Source organism: Rhipicephalus microplus, chromosome X (assembly GCF_043290135.1).
Source record: "Rhipicephalus microplus isolate Deutch F79 chromosome X, USDA_Rmic, whole genome shotgun sequence".
Taxonomy (NCBI): domain Eukaryota; kingdom Metazoa; phylum Arthropoda; class Arachnida; order Ixodida; family Ixodidae; genus Rhipicephalus; species Rhipicephalus microplus.
Window position 1 is genome coordinate 154,029,568 of NC_134710.1, and position 23,140 is coordinate 154,052,707.

Consider the following 23,140-nt stretch of genomic DNA (forward strand, 5'->3'; position numbering starts at 1 on the left):
GACTTGAGCAGGCAAGGTCAACAGAACCATTCATTCCGCAGTCTCTGTCTCGGCTCTAAATACCAGCGAGAAGGAACATTGATTAAGGGTATGTACAAGTGAGAACGATGAAGTGGTTGGAACGTGTTTACAATATATGCGTGTGTGTGTGTGTGTGGGGGGGGGGGGGGGGGGGGAGGGGTCCTTTTATATCAAGTGTACCCAGTCAATTTTCAACTATCTCCGATTATGCTCAAAAAAATCGTAAAGGTGTATGTAAATGTGAGAAATAGTTATTGGGGTGTTAAACTTCATGGAAAAATTTTGTGTTGTCTAGAGGGCGCTTCAAACTTTGGGTGCCCCAGTGAAACTGTGTCACTTTAAATAATTTATATAATATTATTATTTTGAGTAACTATTACGAAACAATATTTTTATTAATCTCAAGGCGCTACTCTTTCATGGCTATGATAGTTTATTCATTTTTGTTTTAATTATCTTTCTTTCTTGATTTGGCGAAAAAATGCAATATACTGCATGTTTAGCCTTTATTAAAAAGCACAAATTTCTTCGCCAGTATAATATTTAGATTTGCTGTTTTATATGTTCCGATATTAAATGATTGAAATACTTTGGGAGCAAATAAAGCAAAAATATTGCCGAAATGTTGTGGCAAAGTTGGGAAAAACTGCATTTTGATTCATATTGCAGCTTAATTTTTGCAATGTAGCGGTCCAAGTGAAAATGTGGCTTTTATATTGTTGCTCGGCCGCTGCATGAAAAAGCACATAGTACGACCTGCCGCGTCAAGCGGCTTTCAATGGGAGAGCGCATGTCAGCCGTAGTTGCTGGTGCGGCCGCTGCAATTCGACGGGGCGGGGACAGGAGGGTCGGAGAAACAAGCGGCGGCGGCTCCCTCAGGGCAGCAGCCGCAGCAATTTATCTGGTTGTTGTCACCACTCAGTTGTTCTTATCAGTGTTTTTTTATCTCATTTATCGTAGTGATGACATATCGTGTATTAAGTACAGTACGTAGGTGCTATCTTGAATTTTCGTGTGCGTGCCGAGCACCTGAAGTTTTTTTTTTCCCGAGAACCAGCTTCTTGCTTTGAGGCTGAAAGAAAAATCTACAATGCATGTAGCTGAACCATATGGCACTGAATGCGTGACAAAGTCGTTGTTCTATTTATGAAGATGTGTTAAAGTAAAGTATTTCGATTTCTGTGGTGTTTATTCAGCACCTTCGCGTTTTTTCGGCCAGAATGCTTGAAAACTAATTTTTGGGGCATTTGGCAATATACGTTCATAGTTTTTGTAAGCTGAAAACATATGAAAGAAACATGATTTGAATATTCCATGTTATTCATGGAAAGTAATTAGTTTCAAACACTGGATAAAAGTGGTTTTTACAAACATGGTGACCCTCTCCTCGTAACTTTATTGAAGAGGCTGCGAAAGTATACATCATTAAAAGTTCCATTCAAATTTCTTGATAGTTGATACTAGGCAGAAAAAAAAATATATATATAATAATATACGGCCGGGTCAAGTGACAACCTCGTTTTAATGTTTGCACATCGCAAAACCATGACTGTTGTAAGGCAGTCGAGTACATGTGCCTTCGTTTCAGCGAGCACAGGGGCCAATTCGTCGATGATACGTAGTAGAACAAATAAACAGTAATGAATGACAGAACCCCGCATGACGGAGACTGCTAAGAAGACAAGCGCGTTGGAGTGCTATCGGGATTCGCCAGTGCCCGTGGAGAGGCTAATATGAAAAGACCGAATGGATGGTTTTATTGTCAATAGACACATAAGCCAAAAGTTGGGCGCACAAGATGAAGGCAGAACAAAACAACAATAACAAATAACAGGAAAAGTAAACAGAGACAATTATAGCAGATCATTTATGCCATCTTTTTTCTCCTACCGCAGCTCTTTCCAAAACGACCCTCCTCACAATCTCCCGGCTGGAGGCTCTCAACGTGTGTCGGCTGCCAGTATATATTTTTTTCAAATATAAATTTTGTCGCCCTCCAGCTGCTTTTAGGCACCTTTTTGCCTTGCATGTTTTGGAGATGTAAGTTTGAATCTGTGTGCCGTTCCACGAATGACCACAAACAGCCGAACTTGTTCACTGGAAGGGGTGCCCGAGCTGTTTTACGAAAACAAACATCAGTTTCACATGGCCTTGCAGGATATGCGTGACACCACAATGTGACAGCGTTCGGAAATAACCAGAACTAATGAAAAAGGTGCCAAGGGCTTAAAAGCAGGCATTAGAAGAAAACTAGAGACAAGCCGGGAATTTAAAAAAAATTTAGAGATCAGGGAAAACGGGAAGGTGGTGTCGAAACTCCTGGATGCAACGATTGCAGCCAGCGGCTGTGGGGGAGTGAACGTAAGCTTGTCGGCCGCAGAACGGGGAACCCTTTGTGTGTGTGAGTGAGTGTCGCCAACTAATATGCACTCTCACTCGTATATTCTCCCTGAAAAATATCACCTACTTAGCTGTCCAGCAATTTTCAACTGATTTATTACGCGAAGGTTTTGGGGTCTCGTTGTGAGAGAGAGCACCACCACACCACGCTCTTGGATGAACAGACACAGTAGACACGGTCTGACCGAACCAAACAAGAACACACACATTTATTTAACTAATTTAGAACGACAATATCATACGCCGAATTACTATAACACCAAGCGTGATCAACCCGCTAAGACATCTTTACACAACATTACTCAGCACGTAGCAACATAACAAACACAAGAGCACACAAATGGCGGTGTCGCCAACGTCCGACTCACCGCGCGGGCCCCCGGCAGACGGCCCCGCAGTGCCGTGCACCGGGGACACGCCGCGAGAGCAACCGTTCACGCCAAACGCCACCAGCTGAAGAGCCCAGCTTATTTTTTGCCCGCCGCCACCAAGGCTTGCCTGCCGCCAGGGGTCACTGCCGGCTGCTCTAACAACCATGGTGATGATGATAGCGGTGATCACCGCTCGCGTACACAACGCCACCTATTGCTAAATAGCCGTGACCCCGAAATACATCATCTGTGCGAGACACTTGCGCCACGCAGTGCAAACAACTTTACAGAAGAGTGTCAGTACTTCTACAAGGTGTAAAGAAGTAAAAAAAAAAATTAAAAATGTCAGGGTCAGTTCTAAATTAAGAATAAAGAAAATATTTTCTCGCAATTCCGATTATGTGTTCACTGTTGAATGTAAGGTTGAATAAGTTGCGTTATCATTAAGAGCGTCGTGACAGAAATAGAGAAAAACATTCAAAAGCGCAGGAACGCAAACAGTTGTGCTCGCATTTTCCAGTCCTTCATCACTCTTTTTGTCTCACAGCTTACATATTATTCACTTCATAACTGCTTGCTCAATTGCCAGCATTGAAGTTACTGTCACTGAAATTTCAAAGAGGCTCGAGTCTACTGTTAAGAGATCGCACACATGCTATGTATATTTCGTGGTTGTTGCATCTGATACTGTATTGTATAAATACTATAGACTTGTTTGGAGGAAGTAAAAAGTCTATCTTATTTTGTGTTAAATGAACAGTAGCAACTGCAATCGCTGAGGTTGCTTATTCTAAATGAAATAATTAAATCTGAAGCAACGTTTTCTGAAGTAACATTTTCACATTTACTTTAATGAATTTCAATGTATTAGGAAAGGTGTAGCTATTCCAGATCAGTTAGTTGTGATCTAGTAGGATCCGAGTAAAATGAGCTCACAATTCTTACTTCCTTCCGCAAAACCTGATCGGTGTGCAAGGCTCCATGCATCTCGGGCAAGACAATACCGAAAATTTGCAAGGGCTTCAGCTATGCAAAAGCAAGATCGGTAATTACCTGGTGGCCACATGCTAGACGGATATTAAAAGATTTCACGGGTCACACACAGATGAACGCGCTCCATTGTAAATACCGCAAGCGCGTCACACATACGATTTCGAGTGCGCTCGTGATAACTGCCCCCCCCCCCCCCCCCCCCGGTGGTGCCGCGAAGCGGTGGTTCGGGAACTAGACCTGTCACGCCGGTTTTGGAGCACGCAGTGGCCCGTACCCGTCCGCTCTTTCATCCAGTGGCCGTGATTGTTGCATAGGACATTCTGCCAGTAAAATAATTAGAAATTTTTAAAAAGTAGATATTGTTTTAAGGAAATGATTTTCCAACTGAACAGTAGTAGGAAGCCTGTTTTTGCCTCACCTTCACTGCATTGGATGTCATGGCAAGGTTCCAGTAAGGGATTTTTGGCAACGAATCATTCATGTCATACAACTCTTTGTCACTTTCTTTTTTGTGCTTTCTTTATGGAACGGTATCTTCTTCCCAGTTGGATCATCAAGGGCAGGTTATATTGAACCACTTGTTATTCCCAAGGGGCAGAATTATAACACAGGCGATGGCCTGCAATACAGTATTGAGGCTTCATGTTTGAGTTCTGATAAATAATATGTAGTCCTAATAATGATTAATGAAATATTTAAAGTATATTTTATGTAGGCGTTTTTAATAACGTTTCAAATATAGGCCGATGCGATCACTTGCCACTGGCGTGCATGATAAAATGATGTATCCTAGGTGTATACGTTGGAGATGATTAGTTCCTCAAAATATGCAATGGCAGTGTATTTCGTAAGGTGGCGATATTCGTCATTGAAGTTTATGACCAGCAGGTGAGCATGTCTGTTGCAAGGCCGAATGATTCCTCGGGCGATGCAGATCTATTGTGAAAGAAGGACAGACAAATTGGCCTCCACGATTATTGTGTCAGACATGTCCTGTCTTAATCCCACCTTGATAAAGAGGCTGCTTCGTGGCAGGAGAGTCAAAGAATCGTCGGTAACACGCAGCACCCTCTTCAGGAATTGCGTACTGTTAGTTGCAGCATAAAAAGGGTCCTCGAACGACACAAGCAATTCATGGAGGTCGATGATTTTGTCGTATTCACGAAGAAAGTCCATTCCCAGGATAATTGGCTGAGAGTACACACGCAATACGAGGAAAGACCCCATAAATGTCGACGTATGGATTCGAATGCGTGCCGTGCACATACCAGTAAACATCACCAAATGGCCACCTGCTGTGCGCAACTGGAGTCCTTGCTATGGTGTGGTAACCTTTTTCAGTTTGGATGCCAGTGCAGTGCTCATTACAGAATAATCGGCGCCGGTGTCGACGAGGGCGCTGACAGCAAGATTGTCGCTGAAGGTGGCAATTTCGGCAGAAACATTCTTTCTGCTGTCGGAGAACACTGAAAAACCGGAATGGTCATCATCAGGTCGTTGCATCAAAGGAGGTTCTGTAACAGTTTGATGGACCGCGACTTCACCCCCACAAGTCGTCGTTCCTAGTTTCCTCTGCAGGGACTTCGTGACCGACTCCTGAAAGGAGTGGAAGACGACGAGGGCAAACTCAGTGACATTGACTGGCGAGGCGATGGTAATCTCGAATGGTGGTGCTGAGTAATCGAAGGAGTTCGCTGGCCTGTGAGACACGCTTCGATTGACTTCGTGGGGGCACTCACTGTAGTGTGGACATTGAGCATCAGGGTGGAAGTCGCTGAGACCTATTGTGCGGTACTGAAAGTTCCGGTACACGTGACCCGCTTCGCAGCAGTGATAGCAGAACGGACGGTTATCTGAGGTGCGCCACGTGCTTGTCTTGATAGCACTGTCTTGAGGCAGCCAGCAGATAGGAGTGTGCGCTCGGAAACCTTGAGCCGAGAGGCAGACTTGAAGCAGTGCCCTGGAATGGGTGCGCCCTGTCGCGGTGGTCTAGTGGCTAAGGTACTCGGCGCTTCTGACCCGCAGGTCGCGGGATCGAATCTCGGCCACGGCGGCTGCATTTCTGATGGAGGCGAAACTGTTGTAGGCCCGTGTGCTCAGATTTAAGTGCACGTTAAAGAACCCCAGGTGGTCGAAATTTTTGGAGCCCTCCACTATGCCGTCTCTCATAATCATATGGTGGTTTTGGGATGTTAAACCCCAAATATCTATCTGGAATGGGTGCATAGCCTGGTCCATTGTCCACATAGCGGGACTTGTAGCCCGTGGTGCAGAGGATTGAAATGCTGCCACATATGTCAGGACTGGTGCTTCAGATATTGGTGGTGCGATGGGCGTCACTGGTGCGACTGCCAACCCATTTTTTGTCTGATAACATCCGCGAGGGATGGCACAGGTGGATGGGATCCCACTGCCTGAAGCTGTTGCAGTTCGTCCCGCACTGTACCTCGAATGAAGTCTGCAAGAGCATGACTCTCGCTGTCAGACCTGATAGAGCATGCGGTGGCCCGGATGTGGGGTTCGCATTGTGACGACCGCTGCTGCAGAGTACATTCCATTGTGGTTGCCTCACAGATGAACTCTGCAACTGTCGTCGGTGGAATGTGCATGAGTCCAGCGAAAAGCTGTTCTTTTACTTCACGCATCAAATGCCGCACGCTTTCCTCCGTCATGGCAGGGTCTGCGCGCCTGAAGAGCTGAAGCATGTTCTCGACAAACATGGAAACTTGTTAGTTCGACCGCTGGTTTTTGCAGGGTATGGCTTGTTCAGCCCTCCTCTTTCGTTCAGGGTTCCGGTAGGCCTCGTGGAGCTGTTGGCTAAACTTTTGCCTTGTCGCAAAGGAGCCCCCATGGTTCTCGTTCCAGGTCTTCACAGAATCTTCCATGTTGAAGTAAACTCGGCGCAGCTTGCGAACGTCATCCCATTCGTTAATACTGGCAACCTGGTCAAAGTGGTCAAGCCAGTCAGCAAAATCTTCGATGATGTCTCGATGGGACGGATTTGGCATCTGTGGCGCATGAAAAACATGCACGAGAGGAGAACCATGGGCATCGCTGGTTTGAACCGTCTGGCTTTTCATCGGGGTTTTCATCTTTCTGGGTGTCGACGCCAAGGGACCAAATTCAGGGGGTAACCCATGCAGGCAGTGGCTGCTTCTTGCCCTGGGAGATGTAGCTGTCTCTAAGGTGCTAGGAGTGGTGACTGACACAGCCAAGGTACATGTACCCATCGTCTCCGCCTGTAATGTCGCGGGCAAAACAAGACCGATTGCCAGTTGTTGTTTTCTTCTGCACATGGCTCGTACCCAATGGAGGGGATTGGCTGATTATAAGGTGAATTTTCCCTGATACTTTCTGCATTGCTTCATTCCTAAAAATGCTAGTTAATGATGATTTGAAGTGCCAATTGCGAATTTGCAAATATGTAGTGAGCCCACAATTTAGTAAAAGAATTGTTTAGTCGCAGTGATGTATTCCTGAACAGCAAATAAAACATCCCTGTGGCTGTACCTCAGTGCAGAGGCTCCAAAAGAAAGAACAGGTTCTTATAATTGGAAGCCCAGTTTTTGAAGAGGTAGTGCGAATATGCTTTTCCTGAACAAATTAAAATGGCGACAAGATTGTGAAAAATTACTAATAACTTCCTTTTGATTACAGTAAATGTACATAGAGGAATTGAGTAAACCTGATCTATGCAAGTAAAAATTGAGTGAGGTAATGCGGCAACGAAATTTTGCAACTTCCATCATCCTTGAATTAGTTCGCTGTGCCTGGGAAATAACAAGTGGTTGTATTCGGAGAAGCCGTCAGTTGACCGGAACCAGAGTGAGAAAAACTGTTCTCGTCTTCACTCCAAAGCATGTATGAGCCACAGCGGCTCGTTCTTAAATGGTGGCATGCGTCAATATAGCATATATATATGAGAACTTGTTATTCATATAAAGCTCTGGGGTCCCCTAGGGCTTGAATTATTGAGAGTCTACTCTATAATCTGAAGATAAAATTGCACTATATGTACTATACAGGGTGTTTTTTAGACATTTCAAATTTTTTATGAAAATCTTATGGCCGTAAGGCTCCTGTTGTTTTAGCACACCAACCCCACGTTGAGATGGAACAGCAGTTAAGATGTCACTGTTGTGACTAATTGAAAAAACTTATCAACTTTTTGAATTATTGACTTGGATACCTATGTTCTGTTATCAGTTAGCTTTAATTGATACTGTGTCTAATAAAGAAAACAAGCCCCTAAATACACGTCTTTCCTTCATTCATACCGAGAGTCTCTTCTGGCAGACTTGATATCTTCAGGTTGTATGCAAGGGCTTATTGGTCAGCTGCCAGCTCGTAATAAGGTCACATGCTAGGTGACACCAACAGGCAAAAATAGTGTTCCACACTCGCCATGATGGCTTCTGGTGGGGTTGATTACATGTTTTGAATGGACATATATACCCTATAATATGGACGGAGGGATGACTGCTGCCATAGCTCAGTGGTAAAGCATCGAATGCATTTTTCGAAGGTTGCAGATTTGGTCCCTGCCGGTGGGAAGTTATCTTTTTGTCCACTTTCCTTTCTTCTCATTTACACTACAATTACTTCTAATAATATCCCCAATACTTCCCTTGGCATTGGTTATTGTTACTGTGTCTAACAAAAAAAATGATCCCTTCAATTCACACTTCTTTTTTCAATGTTTACATTAAAAAGTTGTCACCATTGTCATCATCATCAGCCTGACTACGTCCACGGCCGGGCAAAGGCCTCTCCCATAATCCGCCAATCAACCCAGTTTTGTGCTTTATGCTGCCACATTATACCTGCAAACTTTTTCATCTCATCGGCCCGTCTAACTTTCTGTCTCCCCTTCGTGCCCATTAGTTGTATGTGGCCATTAATGGCATACCTATTTTTTAGCGATCAGAAACGTTGCATGTAGTTTGAGATATTCTTCATCATATCTCAAGAGCAAAATCGAAACTGATCGCTACCGGCAGGCATGAAGCATGCCTGTTCGGGTGTCATACCGGAGCTAGCCATAACAAAGGAATGTTGAAATCTCATTGCAAGGGAGTGTTGAAAACTGTGCACAAGAAAATCACACTATCAACCTTTTTTATTTGTCTGGGAAGCATCAAACTTGGCGAAAGCCTCTACGGCGCTTCTTTCAGACAAGCAACGTAGTTTATCACATCTCTTTATAGAGAAAGAAACAGGTAAGCACCACTCATTCCATGCACACATTAAGCTGTCTACTTGTGTATTTAAATATGCTTGCTGATTTTTATTACCAGATGCTGGTTCAGCACGCCTTCATTGAAATTTCGTCTCTTGCCTGTCAAGGGTGTTTTAGGTGTCCCGCCGCGCTTTGTGCACACCGGGCACAATCAGTTCCAATTTCGCCCTTAAAGTTCAGTGATGAAATAACTACATGCAACTTTTGTGATTTCTAAAAAATGGATATATCATGAATTATCAGGCACTGCAACTTTATAATATAAACAAAAGCGCTCAAATTTTGTACTTATTCCAGTGCACTCGTCGTGTCATAAAGAAAGAGCAAGCAACTTGCAGCCTTCATAACTTTCGTTGCCTCCACTTCATCTTAATGTATTAAAAAAACATTTGTCTCAGGAAATTTGTGAAGTAGTCTATTGTTATAGACAAGTCATCGGAGTGCCTATAATTAAAAAAGTGAACTAGTGAGTTTTTGTTGATTAGTCACATCAACATCATTTTAACTGTGGGAAAGTATTTATGCCTTGAGATAGAGTTCACGTGCAAAAACAAAAGGAGCCTGAGTGTCATTGGATTTGAAAAAAATTTATATTGTCTTAAGAATATATATAATGACTGAGATGTAATTCTGCTCATGAAAGACAGAACATGACAGAGTTCAGGACAGCTATATGCTGAATTACAGTGTAATTAGTAGTATAATTTACTGTAAAACAAAAATATATTATTTGCTCATTTTTGTTGCCATAGGATATAAAATGCATTGAAATAATTTTCTGCAAATTTCATGCATGTACAAGTGTAAGTTGCACCTAAAAGGCTTGGAGAGCCCCAGGTCGTAAAAATTTATGAAGCCCATTACTATGGCGGGTCTTGTAGTCATATTGTGGTTTGCTACATAAGGCTCCAGATATTGGTACATGTTTACAGAAAAACTGAACATATGAATCCCAGATTTATAAAATGGGGTGTCATAACTTTTCGGCAGAGATTGTCTTTTTGATGTCACCTCCTGTGTCTATTCCAGTGCACTCATGGCAGCATAAAGAAAAAGCAAGCAACTTGCAGGCTTCATAACTTCTGTTGCCTCCACTTAACATCGAAGTATTAGAAAGATTTTGCTGCAGGAAATTTGTGAAGTAGTCTGTCTATTCCAATAGACTAGTCATTCTGTGAAAGGAAGGGTTCCTGCAAGTCTCAAATGCGAGCACAAGAATATAGTAATCCATAGGACAAGGCTGGACTTGCAACTAAAGTTCATTAATGGACGGTATTCCCTAGAATACTAAATTTGGAGATACCAAATTAATAGTAACCCCACACAGAACCATGAACACCACCCGTGGCGTTGTCTCAGATGATGACCTGTTAGGGCTGACGGAGGCTGAACTCCTGGAGGGTTTCAGCGAACAGAATGTCATAAACGTAAAACGAATCAGCATGAGGCGTGATGGCAAAGAAGTCCACACTAAACACCTGATACTTACCTTCAATTCAAGTGTACTGCCCGACTCCGTTGAGGCTGGGTATATCAAGCTTCGAGTTAGGCCATATATACCAAACCCCCTCCGATGTTTTAAATGCCAACGATTCGGCCACAGTTCACAGAAATGCCAAGGCCGCCTAACTTGCGCGAAATGCAGTGCTGAAGAGCACACATCAGATGCCTGTGAAAACTCTCTTCACTGTGCGAACTGTAATGGGGAACATGCCGCATACTCGCGGTCATGCCCGTGCTGGAAAAAGGAAAAGGAAATTGTCACAATTAAGGTAAAACAAAATATTTCATTTAAGGAGGCACGAAGGCAGGTGTCCTGCCTACCAGAAACTAGCTTTGCCGAAGTGGCGCGTCAGGGGGCAGCGCCACGACGGCCCCTGGCGCCTGTCTGGCACACGCGTAGTGAGCCAGCGGTGACGCCATTCGCCCCCTCGGCGGTTGCAGCCAGTGCTGCTCCGCCATCCAAGAAAGACCCACCAACCTCTGGGCTGGGGGCCCCGAAGGTCTCGTCTTTTGAGGCGAGGCCCTCAAAACAAATGCAGCGCTCGCAAGAGCGCCTGTCCAGCGCCTCGCAAGAGGCAATGGACACAACACCGAGCGTGAGGGCGTAGCCAGCGCCTAAAGATCGGCGCGACTCCGTCGACCGATCTAAAAAAAAAAAATCTCGTGTCATGGCCCCTGGAAAGGGTCCGTGAGCTAACTTTCCATCCTTGAACACACAGCACAAAACACATCTAAAATGGATACACAGATCTTACAGTGGAATGTGAGAGGACTTCTCCATAACCTGGATGATATTAGAGAACTTCTTAATAAACATACTCCAAAGGTGCTGTGTGTTCAGGAAACACATCTCAAGTCCACACAAACAAACTTTCTAAAGCATTATGCCATCTTCCGCAAAGACCGTGACGACGCTGCCGTTTCGTCAGGCGGTGTCGCTATAGTAGTTGATAAAGGTGTCGCCTGTAAGCAATTAAACCTCCGAACTTCTCTTGAGGCAGTTGCTGTCCGAGCAGTGCTGTTTGGGAAGCTACTAACAATTACCTCTATTTACATTCCCCCGTGCTATCAACTTTCAAAGACACAATTTCAAAGCTTCATTGATGAACTTCCTCCGCCATATATAGTCGTTGGTGATCTAAATGCACATAATCCCCTTTGGGGCGACTCCCGTTTAGATGCACGAGGACGCCTAATAGAACACTTTCTCTTTTCGTCAGGTGCATGTCTACTAAACAAAAAAGAACCAACGTATTATAGCACTGCACATAACACATACTCTTCTATTGACCTGAGTATTGTCTCGAGTGCTATAATTCCATACCTGGAGTGGTTCGTTCTCAAGAACCCTTTTGGGAGCGACCACTTCCCGATTATGTTAAAGTTAACAAAAGAAGATACACGCTCGCCTGACTTTCCTCGCTGGAACACCAATTCAGCCAACTGGGAATTATTTCGAGAAATTACATTTTTAGACGGCGATGAGATTGTTGATTTTAATATAGACGATGCTGTAGCATACCTAACAAGTTTTATTAATGACGCTGCAGTGAAATGTATCAAGCAGACCAACGGAATGACCAATAAACGTCGCATCCCATTTTGGAACGACGATTGTCGGAAAGCACGCAATAGACAAAATAAAGCTTGGAGACTACTCCGAAATTACCCGACGGCTGAAAACCTCAACAATTTCAAACAGGTTAAGTCCCAAGCCAGAAGAACGCGTCGTCTTGCAAAGAAAGAAAGTTGGAATAGGTACATCTCCGGTATAAACTCTTACACCGATGAAACGAAGGTTTGGAATAGGGTAAAGAAGTTAATGGGTCGGGAGTCACACCCCCTACCCTTGGTAAGTAGCCAAGGGGAGAGCCTGGAGGAGCAGGCAGACTGCCTAGGCGAACACTTTGAATGCGTCTCGAGTGCATCGCACTACACAGAAACGTTCTTAAGATTCAAAGAACGCGAAGAGCGGCAACCCCTTAAATCTAAACGTCCCTCCAGAGAGGCTTACAACTGCCCATTTTCATTAGCCGAACTTAAGGCGTCTCTTGCGTACTGCAACAACTCGGCGCCAGGTGGCGATCGTATAACGTACGAAATGATCAAGTATCTTCACCCAGAAGCACTAAAAACGCTCCTAACCCTCTTCAATACCATGTGGGAAGCTGGATATATTCCATTGTCATGGAAAGAAGCGATAGTCATCCCGGTACTTAAACAAGGCAAAGACCCATCCTTGGCCGCCAGCTACAGGCCAATCGCGTTAACAAGCTGTTTGTGCAAACTATATGAGAAAATGTTAAACCGGCGCTTAACCCACTTCCTAGAAAGTAACAGTATACTAGACCCCCTTCAGTGTGGTTTCAGAGAGGGGAGGTCGACAACAGACCACCTTGTTCGCATAGAGACATATATCAGAGATGCATTTATTCATAGGCAGTTTGTACTTTCGGTATTCTTAGACCTGGAGAAAGCGTACGATACCACATGGCGATTCGGGATTCTACGCGATCTTGCCGCCATGGGCATCCATGGGAACATGCTAAACACAATTAAAAGTTATCTGTCTAACAGAACCTTTCGCGTAAAAGTGGGAAATGCTCTCTCTAGATCATTTACCCAAGAGACTGGTGTTCCGCAAGGGGGCGTGCTTAGTTGCACACTCTTTCTTGTAAAAATGAACTCCCTGCACTCAGTCATTCCAAGTACGATGTTTTATTCGGTGTATGTTGATGATGTGCAGATGAGTTTCAAATCATGCAATATGTCTATCTGCGAACGACAAGTGCAGCTTGGAATGAATAAATTCTCTAAATGGGCGGATGAGAATGGTTTTAAAATAAACACCGAGAAAAGTACTTGCGTACTCTTCTCCAACAAACGAGGGGTAATGCCACTTCCAAATATTACGATCAAGGGAGGCCAACTCTCTGTGAGAAGCGAGCATAAATTCCTAGGAACTACTTTAGATTCTAAGCTCACGTTTATTCCCCATATTAAACATGTAAAAATGAAATGTCTGAAAGCGATGAACCTCCTAAAGCTCCTATCACGTACAACATGGGGTAGTGATCGAAAGTGCCTCTTGAAGTTATACAAAAGCCTTGTCGGGTCGCGCCTTGATTATGCCTCTATAATTTATCATTCCGCAACGCCAAGTGCATTAAAAATTCTAGACCCCGTTCACCATTTGGGTATCCGACTTGCAACCGGTGCTTTCAGGACAAGCCCGATCCAGAGCCTCTATGTAGAGTCGAATCAGTGGTCACTTCACCTGCAGCGATCCTATAGCAGTTTCACATATTTTATAAAGGTACGTGCAAACATCAAGCATCCATCTTATTCAACTATAAACGATATGACCGCTGCCACCCTCTTCCATAATCGACCCACAGTGAGAAAGCCGTTCTCCCTGCGGGTGAGAAACTTATGTGAGGAAATGGGTGTTCCGCTGCTGGAACTCTGTCCTACGCCCACAGCGATACTTTTACCGCCGTGGCAGTGGCAGCTTATACACTGTGACACCTCATTTGTTGAGATCACTAAACACGCACCAGAAGCACATATTAAAATGCATTTCCGAGAACTCCAGTCCAACTACTCATGCGTAGAGTTTTATACTGACGCTTCTAAGTCGCATGCAGGGGTGGCTTATGCAGCCGTCGGACCATCCTTCTCGGAATCCGGCGTGCTGCACCCGGAAACAAGTATATTTACGGCTGAGGGTTATGCACTATTGTCCGCTGTGAAGCATATACGGAAATCAAACATAGAAAAATCAATTATATTCACAGACTCGTTAAGCGTCGTAAATGCATTAAGATCCCTTTTCAGATTCAGAAATCCGATAATAATTGAGCTATATTCCGTTCTGTGTACAGCGTATATGTCCAACCAGCATGTCACTATTTGCTGGGTACCTGGCCATAGAAGTATCGAAGGCAATGTGTTAGCTGACCAAATGGCCACGTCAATTATAATGCGCGCTATTAACCCCACCGCTACTGTCCCTGCAACAGATCTAAAACCCTTTCTACGAAAGAAACTGCGAAACCACTGGCAACGCTTGTGGGACACAGAAATAAATAATAAGCTTCATTTGATTAAGCCGCGGTTGGGTTACTGGTCCTCCGCTACAAGAACACGGCGAACTGATGTCCTATTCTGTCGCCTCAGAATAGGACACACTTATGGTACTCATAACTTTCTTCTGACTGGCGATGAGCCTCCTACTTGTGGTAGATGTGGTGAGAGGCTAACCGTCCTCCACGTCCTCCTGGAGTGTCCGGAAGCTGAAAGTGAGAGAAAAAAATATTTTGCTTTAGCGTACCGCTATAATCTTCCTTTACATCCGACAATGTTCCTCGGCGAAGAGCCGCTTTTCGATGCAAAATCTGTTTTAAGCTTTTTAAAGGATGTAGTATTGAATGTTTTTAGCCCAACATTGAATGTTTTTAGCCAAACAGGTTCATAGCGTGTCCTCTGTTCAGAGGATACCGCTGTGATAGCAGCCTTTAATGAGCCCAGGCCTCCATGCTCTTGTTTTAAGGGTTCTGTCGAGGCACTGGTGCTCCATCCCAAGTTTTTATTTCACATACATATCACTTTTAAACCATTTTATATCTCCATAGCACACATCATTTGTCATTGCCATAATCTTACTATATATATATTTTTACGCACCTACAGCGACTGTTTTTTAGGCCCATTTACAGCCACATCATATCTGTTTTATCTACACTGCATATCGTACAATTCATTATCATCGTTCTGGCGCTCTTTGGCCACATCTGGCCCTTGCGCCAATAAACTCCACTAATCATCATCATCCCTAGAATACTAGGCTCTCTACACTTTGCATTTGTAGAGAGCCTACAGCACAGTCATGTAAACATACTAGTATCTAACGAGTTCCAAACCTCTTTCTTTATCTTGAAGGACCCCCGACACAAAATTTGGAAACCCTATATGCTTGTAGTGTTTGAGAGTTCTGCATGTAGGGACACTTCTGACCGAATCATTATTAGTGATGAGCGTTGCCTATAAGATATTTTAATTTGGTTTTAAAGTAAGGGTGAGTGCTCACCCGAGTTTTCAAGTCCACTCGACATTTTCTGTGGTTTGACATGAACAGGGGGGGGGGGGGGGGGGGGCAAGTGTTTATGTTGTAAGAAGGAAAAGAAAAGAAAAGTGAGCCCCGTAACTGTCTGTTTCAGGGAGCGACACCTCAACAGTAGCTCACAAGGGATGGGGGTGAGGAGGGATTAAAAGGATAGGAATAAAGGTGTAGAGAGAGAGAGAGAAAGAGAGATGAAGTAAGCGTGAAAGCGTGAGAGCGACGACATATAAAGGGGATAGGAGAGATAGGAAAGATGGAAACACGGTCACAGGAGTACGAGGACGGGGCTCCACTTGCGAGAGCTCTTGTCGGCGTCAGGAGATGGCGTAGAACAAGTCCAGTCGGTCAGAGCTACACTGTCGTCGGAGGTCGGCGTCAGGAGATGACGTAGGGCGAGCCCAGTCGGCCAGAGCTACGCTGACGTCGGAAATCGCGAGGGCACAAGTGGTCGGCACGGAATACAGCGAGTGAGTCCCCGCATGACGTTGCAGAGGTCAGACAGGTATTGTCGACAGCAGAGAACATTTGCAGGGCGCGCACAATACCCCGACTGCCTCCTGGTGACGACTATTGTTCGTTAGCCCTCTCACACTGTTGTTTGGCTGCTTACCCTAGAAGTGCTTTTTTTTTTTTCTGAGAACACACTCAAAGCAACCCCATCATTTCATCCTTTGCTGCCATCAGGTCTCCCTGTTTGAAAACCAGCATCACCGAAGCTTGAGTGCACGTGTAGGTTCACTACACGTGCCGGGTAGGTTCACTTCACATCATGTGCCAACTGGCTTAGAAAACTACACTGCTAGGTCATTTTATTATTATTATTATTCAAGAAGGCATTTAAAGAAAGATAAATCGAGTGTTTCAATCACTTTCTTTTTGTCACTAGGAAATCTTTCAGTTGTTTACAAAAATGTCTAGCTGCAAGTTGACATTTGAATAATTACGCTGGATGTCTAGTGAAAGCATCAGCCATGAAATGGTTTTCAAATAAGAGAACTAGAGCTCCTTCACTATCTTACGCTCAGTTCATTTGCGTACTTCTGTAAACACCCACAGTGCTTCAGCAGTGATCAGGCGTGGCAGATATTGCTGATCGGAATAAAAGAAATGTAATTATTAACTAGCGTATTTATTAAGTAGTGCATATGAATTGTATCTTTCTGCTAACTGTGGCAAATACTGCTTTGGATACATTACATTTTCGTGCCAATAAAAGTATACGAGTCATATAAAATTGTGATCTAAAAAATTTGGTCCACGAAACTGAGGACCCTAAGCTTTTAAAAAATTGATGAGGGGCTCGGAAACATGGCTAGAACACAGAATGTTAAACCTTTGCTTTCAGAATTCAAGCTTTTTGTGCCCTTGTACCTTTCTAATGAACCTTGTTTGGATTGTATGTAATCTCTGCTTTTCTTCCTTTTCATTGCACTCTGAGGCAGAAGTCTGAAGAAATCCTACTCCAGTTTGAAACAGACAGCAATCATGATCGAAAACGGCGGCGTGAAGGCAAGGAGCGCCAGGTAGGAGAAGAACTGTATACATGGTTTCAGAACCAGGTTGCTCAAGGGTCTCGCCTGTCGGGCAATGACATAAAGGAAAAAGCACGCTTACTGGCTGCCCAGAAAGGCCATCATTTTGAGCCATCTGATGGCTGGCTCAGCCGTTGGAAACAGCGCCATGGATTGTCAACACCACGAAAGGAATCCTCGGGCTCCCAGCACCACTCTTCCCAGTTGAGTGGCGTAAGTGCTTCCACCCCTCCTCATTGGGTTTCCAGTGCAGAACTTGTGGCACTTTTAAAGCAGTACTCGGCCGACAATGTCTTTGCCGCTGCTGAAGCTGCGCTCTATTACTCAGCGTACCCAGCTGATCGCTGCCAGCAGGAGTTGGTCAAAGACAAGAAGGCAACTGAGCGCATCACACTTCTGATTTGTGCTAATCTGACTGGAACAGAAAAGAGGCCATTGCTACTAGTTGGAGACAGTGGAGCATCGCGGTCCTTTCCAGACGACCCTTCACGGCTGCCACTCATTTGTAAGTTTGCACAAAAGGCACGAATGAATGCTGCCATTTTCACAGAGTGGTTGTCATTCTGGGATTGGCAGTTGGGTCTTCACCAGCGGAGTGTGCTCCTACTTGTTGAAAACACCCCAGCTCACACATCGAGTGCACACTTGGAAAATGTTCGCCTCTATTTCCATCCACAGCCAATACTCAAGGGGGTTGCACGCAATCTTAAAGCCCACTATCGTTCCCGGTTGTATGGTCGGGTCTCAGCATCTCTGACGGTTCAGAGAAATACACGTGCTGCTGACTTAATTAGAAAAACAACAGTACTTGATGCACTGTATTTGGTGCGAGAGTCATGGGATTCTGTCAAAGGAGATACTGTCTCCGGTGTGTTTGCTCAGGTGGGGCTTCCATTGTGTGGAACACCTTTGCCACGAGGGGGAGCAGGTGTAACTGGCATGCAGGATGTCTCAGTGCCACCGGGGCTAACGTACGACGAGTTTTGCCGTTTTGTCAACCTGGATGACTTTTTAGAAGGCGTAGTTGATCGAGTAATTGAGACACAAGAGGACGAGTATGAGGTAACAGATGAGGAAGCATTGAAGGCAATTGACTTCTTACGTACAATGGCTATGCGGGAAGGGCGGGATGAGTGGTATCGATCGAGCCGTGAAATGGAAGACTTCTGGCTACAAAGGATGGCCAACAAGAAAAAACACCAACAGCAGCAGTAGCAGCAACATTGCATTTTGTATTACCGTATTTACTCGAATGTAAATGAGGGGTGACTGCTCAGTGCCAAAAAAAAACAAAACATGAATGTAATGTGAGTAAAGTGGGAGGAAAAAGTACCTTAATTTGCTGCACATGGTAAAGGCAGAGACATTCCAGTTTCTAAATATAAAGTGAGTTTTGTTCATTCGTCGATTTCATCGCCATCATCGCCAGTGCTTGAGCCCTCTTTGTCAATTTTTTCCTCCCAGATGAGGTTATCCTCTGTGCCATCCATATAGTTAGATATACAGTACTTTTGAAACGCGTGAACTATCATGTCGTGCGGCAAATGATAGTTCACTCGCCATGAACTATCATTTGCGACGAGCAGCGCAGGTCGAGCACATAGCGCTGAAACTCCACTAGCTTCGCTTCGAAATCTGCTGGTAGCTTCTGCCTTATCCACGTGTTTCGCTGGAGGGAAAAATCTATTTCTTCACATGATTTTTTGTGCCCATCCACGTGAAGCCTTAAAGTTCTCCTGTGAGATCCCCATCTCTCGAGCTAGGTATCTGGCTTTCCTCTGAATCATCTCAACATTGACCCCCCAATAGACGATTTTCCTGCTCAATCACAAACTCCGCCGCTATTTTGCAGCGAAAGCTGTTACGAGATCAGAGCCGTAGTTGTCTGTCGCGGCCGATATCTGTAACCAGTACGAAATGAAAAAACACTCGGCAAGTAAAAAACACCAATGACACAACGGGATTCAAACCCGGGTCCGCTGCGTGCCAGCCCAGTATTCTACCACTTAGCCACACCATTTTTGGACTCGTTTCTAAACTGGCCTTAGGCTGGCTTGATGTCGGGAAAGGAATTGCATTAATATGAGTAATGAAGCACTTGAGAACATCAAAGGAAAAACCAGGAGTCCCACAATGTGAATTGCGTAGCAAGTGGGTTGTCTATTGCCCCAACCCATTAGGAAACGTGTACTTGATTACCTATTAACTGTGGCGCATATCTGCTTCAGGCATATTTCGTCATCGTCGTCAGCCTCTGCATTAAAAAATTGCTCAAAATTCCTAACAAGTGTGTAGCAGATACCAAGCTTCTCGAAAGAATGACTAAGGGTAGCATAGTGAATGCTGGCCTACTGCACAAAAATTATAATTATTTATGGTGTAGTGGGTACCCAGTAGTGTGCTTGTAGCAGTTACCCAAAGATTGTTTGGAAAAGGCTCTGAAAGGTCGCTCTTATAGCTTTCGCTGTGACTTTGCTGCATGCTCCACACAGGCCTGGTTTTTTTTTTTCCCCTGAGTTCTGTGTGACGGTCTTAACCAGGTCCACGGAAGCCTTTTTGGCCAGGTTCACTCTTCAAGAGCACTTCACACTGGAACCTCCATCCACGGATAGTAGCTTCCGCCACATCTTGCCGTCGAGCCGTGGCTGAGTTTCCGATTTTCTCAGCCATCAGTATTGCACTTCTCCTAAAGCGGGCATCGTACTGAACTAGTCGCACTGCCATTTGCTCGAGCCAAAGTCGCTAAGCACAAAGGAAATGAAGCACCCACTAAGAAAATGAAACTCATTACAAACAAGAGGATTGGATTCGATTGGATTTGATGTTGCCAGCGTGCATATGTTGCCAGCGCAAGGTTGAAAGATTGCTAGGTTTGTAGTAGGCGTTTCAATTAACCAGTGGGGCACCAAGGCAAAATTTTAGGTGGTTCAATTATAACATAGACCCCCAAATCACTTCTGAGAGATTTTGAAAAAAACGTGCGTTACATTCGAGTAAATACGGTGTATGAGCCGTGCAAAGCTGGTGTGATATAATTGTTTATACAGATCTAAAATATTAGCTCTAAAGATAATTTCATTGTGTTAGTTGTGCATGTGCAAATTGCAAACAACATTTTGGTCTTGTGTAGAGCATGCTGTATTCAAGGTGTTGTAGGCCATCCTGAACTTGCCACAAAAATTGTGTATGTTTTTGAGAAAGCACCCATTGAGGCAGCAGCTTTCACTTCACAGTAATAAGTCAGACTAGCCTTTTAAGCAACCTGCAACATTCATATGCCTATTACTTTCACTCATTTTGTGAAAATTGCATAGGTTTAATAAGAAGCAGGTGCTATTTTTTATGCTGTTTGTCGCTTCTAGAAGCTTATATAAAACCAAAAAGGCTTTGCCGTACTCAGTAAAGTAGATGGAAGGGAATTTAGAGTCAAATCATTGCAAGCTTGTAGGTGGTCTAACTTATTTGTGTTATTGAAGGAAAGAAGATGAGTTTTAAGGGCTTGTTTTTTTGTTAGTTCTCATTATTATTTGTATTATTATTACTTATAAGTGATGTCAACATTGCCTTGTATATATGCACAACATTTAGTTTATTGAATTTTATTCCTGTTTTGTCGCATGTTTACCGTTTAACGGCAGTGGTGCTATATGAGCAAATGCAAAGCACAGCGACAAAGTTTTCTACCCCTCAGACCTCAATTGTGCCACGCACAAAGCCTCTTTGGGCCCTAAACTTTCTTGTCCTAATCCTAAATCTTCTTGTTAGTAGTGCTGCCATCAAGTACTATGGAAACAGCCCATGAGCGGGCTCTGTTTCAAAAGTGCCACTTTAATGCAGTCGTGAATATCTGCTTTTACTTCTATTCTCATAGTACTTCAGAACAGAAGTAAACACTGCTTGTGTCCTAATGCTGGTTTACCGAGCCCAATGATAAGGCTCAAAACTATATCGCCAAAGTACATGCCTGCATATATTTAATATTTTTTGCTGTGTAGCTCTTGCAAAGATAATCACTAAGCCACAATGCGATAATTGTAACTGATTGTGTTAATATCTGAAGTGACTGCAACAGTGCCTCCTAAAGGACATTTTGCATTTATGCTAACTTGACACTATTCTTGAGGCCATTGTTAAGGGACTCTTTAAAATGATTTTTCACGTCTGAGTAAAGTACAATTTTACAATCCCGAAAATACCACTCTTACCGCTACACGACCCTTGGTGAGCGAAAAAACGCACCTAAAGAAAATGCAGGTGGGGGTGCCACTGTGAGATTCCCGCACCAAACATCGTGATATACTAAATTTTGAAACTGTCTACTGGTTTCTACATAGCTTCCACTCAATAAAAAGGAAGTGCATTGTCTTCTGTGGGTGCCCTAGACCTAGCATACGATGTCTTGGAAAATTTACTTGAACCAGTGTCGCAAAATTACGAAAAATACATTTTAAAACTTGCTACATCACATACGAAGATTTAAGCCCGCAATTAAAAATGAAAACTTCAATCTTTATTTTCTTCATTATTGATGAACCTGTGGTATCAGAGTTCTCAGAATTCAGTTTATCAATCTAAACCAAGTCATTGCTTCTCTTTAGTGTTCCTTGAAGTTTTACCTTTAACTTGTTTTATGATCGAGCACTACAACTAATTTATTGGTTCAGGTGTTGTATGAAGCTGTGCAAAAGGACTCTGTATGAGTTGGTTGATTGATATGTGGGGTTTAAAATCCCAAAACCACCGCATGATTATGAGAGACGCCGTAGTGGAGGGCTCCGGAAATTTCGACCACCTGGGGTTCTTTACGTGCACCCAAATCTGAACGCACGGGCCTACAACATTTCCGCCCCCATCGAAAATGCAGCCACAGCAGCCGGGATTCGAACCCGCGACCTGCGAGTCAGCAGCCAAGTATCTTAGCCACTAGACCACAGCGGCGGGGCACTCTGTATGAGTTGGTAAATGATTACGTAATCATCTAGGCGTTGAAAAACCTAGTGTGTTTGAAATACAGTATACCTTCAATTTTTCACCCTGATTCTGACGGGTTAATAAACAATGATACATGCTGCTGACTTGTTTGGCAACATTCGCACCAATTCTCACACAACTCTGTATACATGTTCGCATGTTTTTGGGCTCAGAGCGAAAAATTGCTGTGAAACTTTGCCAGTATGTTTTTCACGGGATATTGGAAAAAAAAAAAAAAACAACTTAGTGCCATCGAATGCACAAGCCAAGAAATATAACACGTTAAAAAATGACAGTAGTGGTTAACTGCATGTAATCTTTTTAAGTTTATGCTTTCATAAACTGTACAGCGTTGCCTAGCGCTTTTTCTCTTACCTGATCGCCACAAAGTTTTTTTCAAGCACTTACAGAGCCATGTGGCTCTTGCCACCGCTTCTTGATCATGCATATTTTAATAAGTCTAGTGCCGCTACGCCCAGTCAAAAGGCTAGATTCAACACTTGGGGGAGGGCGAGTTTTAGCTCAAGCGATCATTTTCGGCGATATTTTCACTTTAGCAAAATAATTCATGAATGCATTGGTATCTCCAAGCAGTAATATTCCTGGCCTGCTATCTCAACATGGTTGGCACAGTGCTGGAATGCTGTGGTTCGGGGATGTCCGAACACTCTCCTAAAGGGAAAGCATCCACACCAGTGACTGAGGAGGGTTGTGGGACCAAGTTGGTCAAAAAGTGACGGTCACACAGCATCGATCTCAAATGGTCACTTTGCAAAGCGGCTGTTTCATTTGAGTCGCAAAGCTGCTGAACTGATCAGCAGCACAGGATTATGACGTCAAAATACCCATGGCAATGTGCTGAAAATTATTAAATGCAAAGCATTCCTTTGCGTACTGTAGGCACTTTGAGCATCTATCTGCGTATCTATTTATCTATTTATCTATCTATCTATCTACCTAACCGCCTTCGTCTCTGTACTCTCATGAT

At 43.9% G+C, this 23,140-nt stretch overlaps 1 protein-coding gene across 4 annotated transcripts in view; it reads left to right on the top strand.

Moving 5' to 3' along the window:
• LOC119177052 (uncharacterized) overlaps positions 1 to 23,140 on the top strand; it is an 87,277-nt gene that overhangs the window by 46,102 nt on the left and 18,035 nt on the right. For 2 of the 4 annotated variants that reach the window (XR_012887058.1, XR_012887059.1), the window contains exons 6-7: positions 17,092 to 17,394; positions 17,510 to 17,686. Coding sequence is in view for 2 of the 4 variants with exons in the window: in XM_037428414.2 (XP_037284311.1) it covers positions 17,092 to 17,394 (303 nt within the window). In the remaining 2 variants the exon portion in view is untranslated. The remainder of the gene's footprint in view (positions 1 to 17,091; positions 17,395 to 17,509; positions 17,687 to 23,140) is intronic. The other 2 variants (XM_037428414.2, XM_075878044.1) reach the window with 1 other exon arrangement.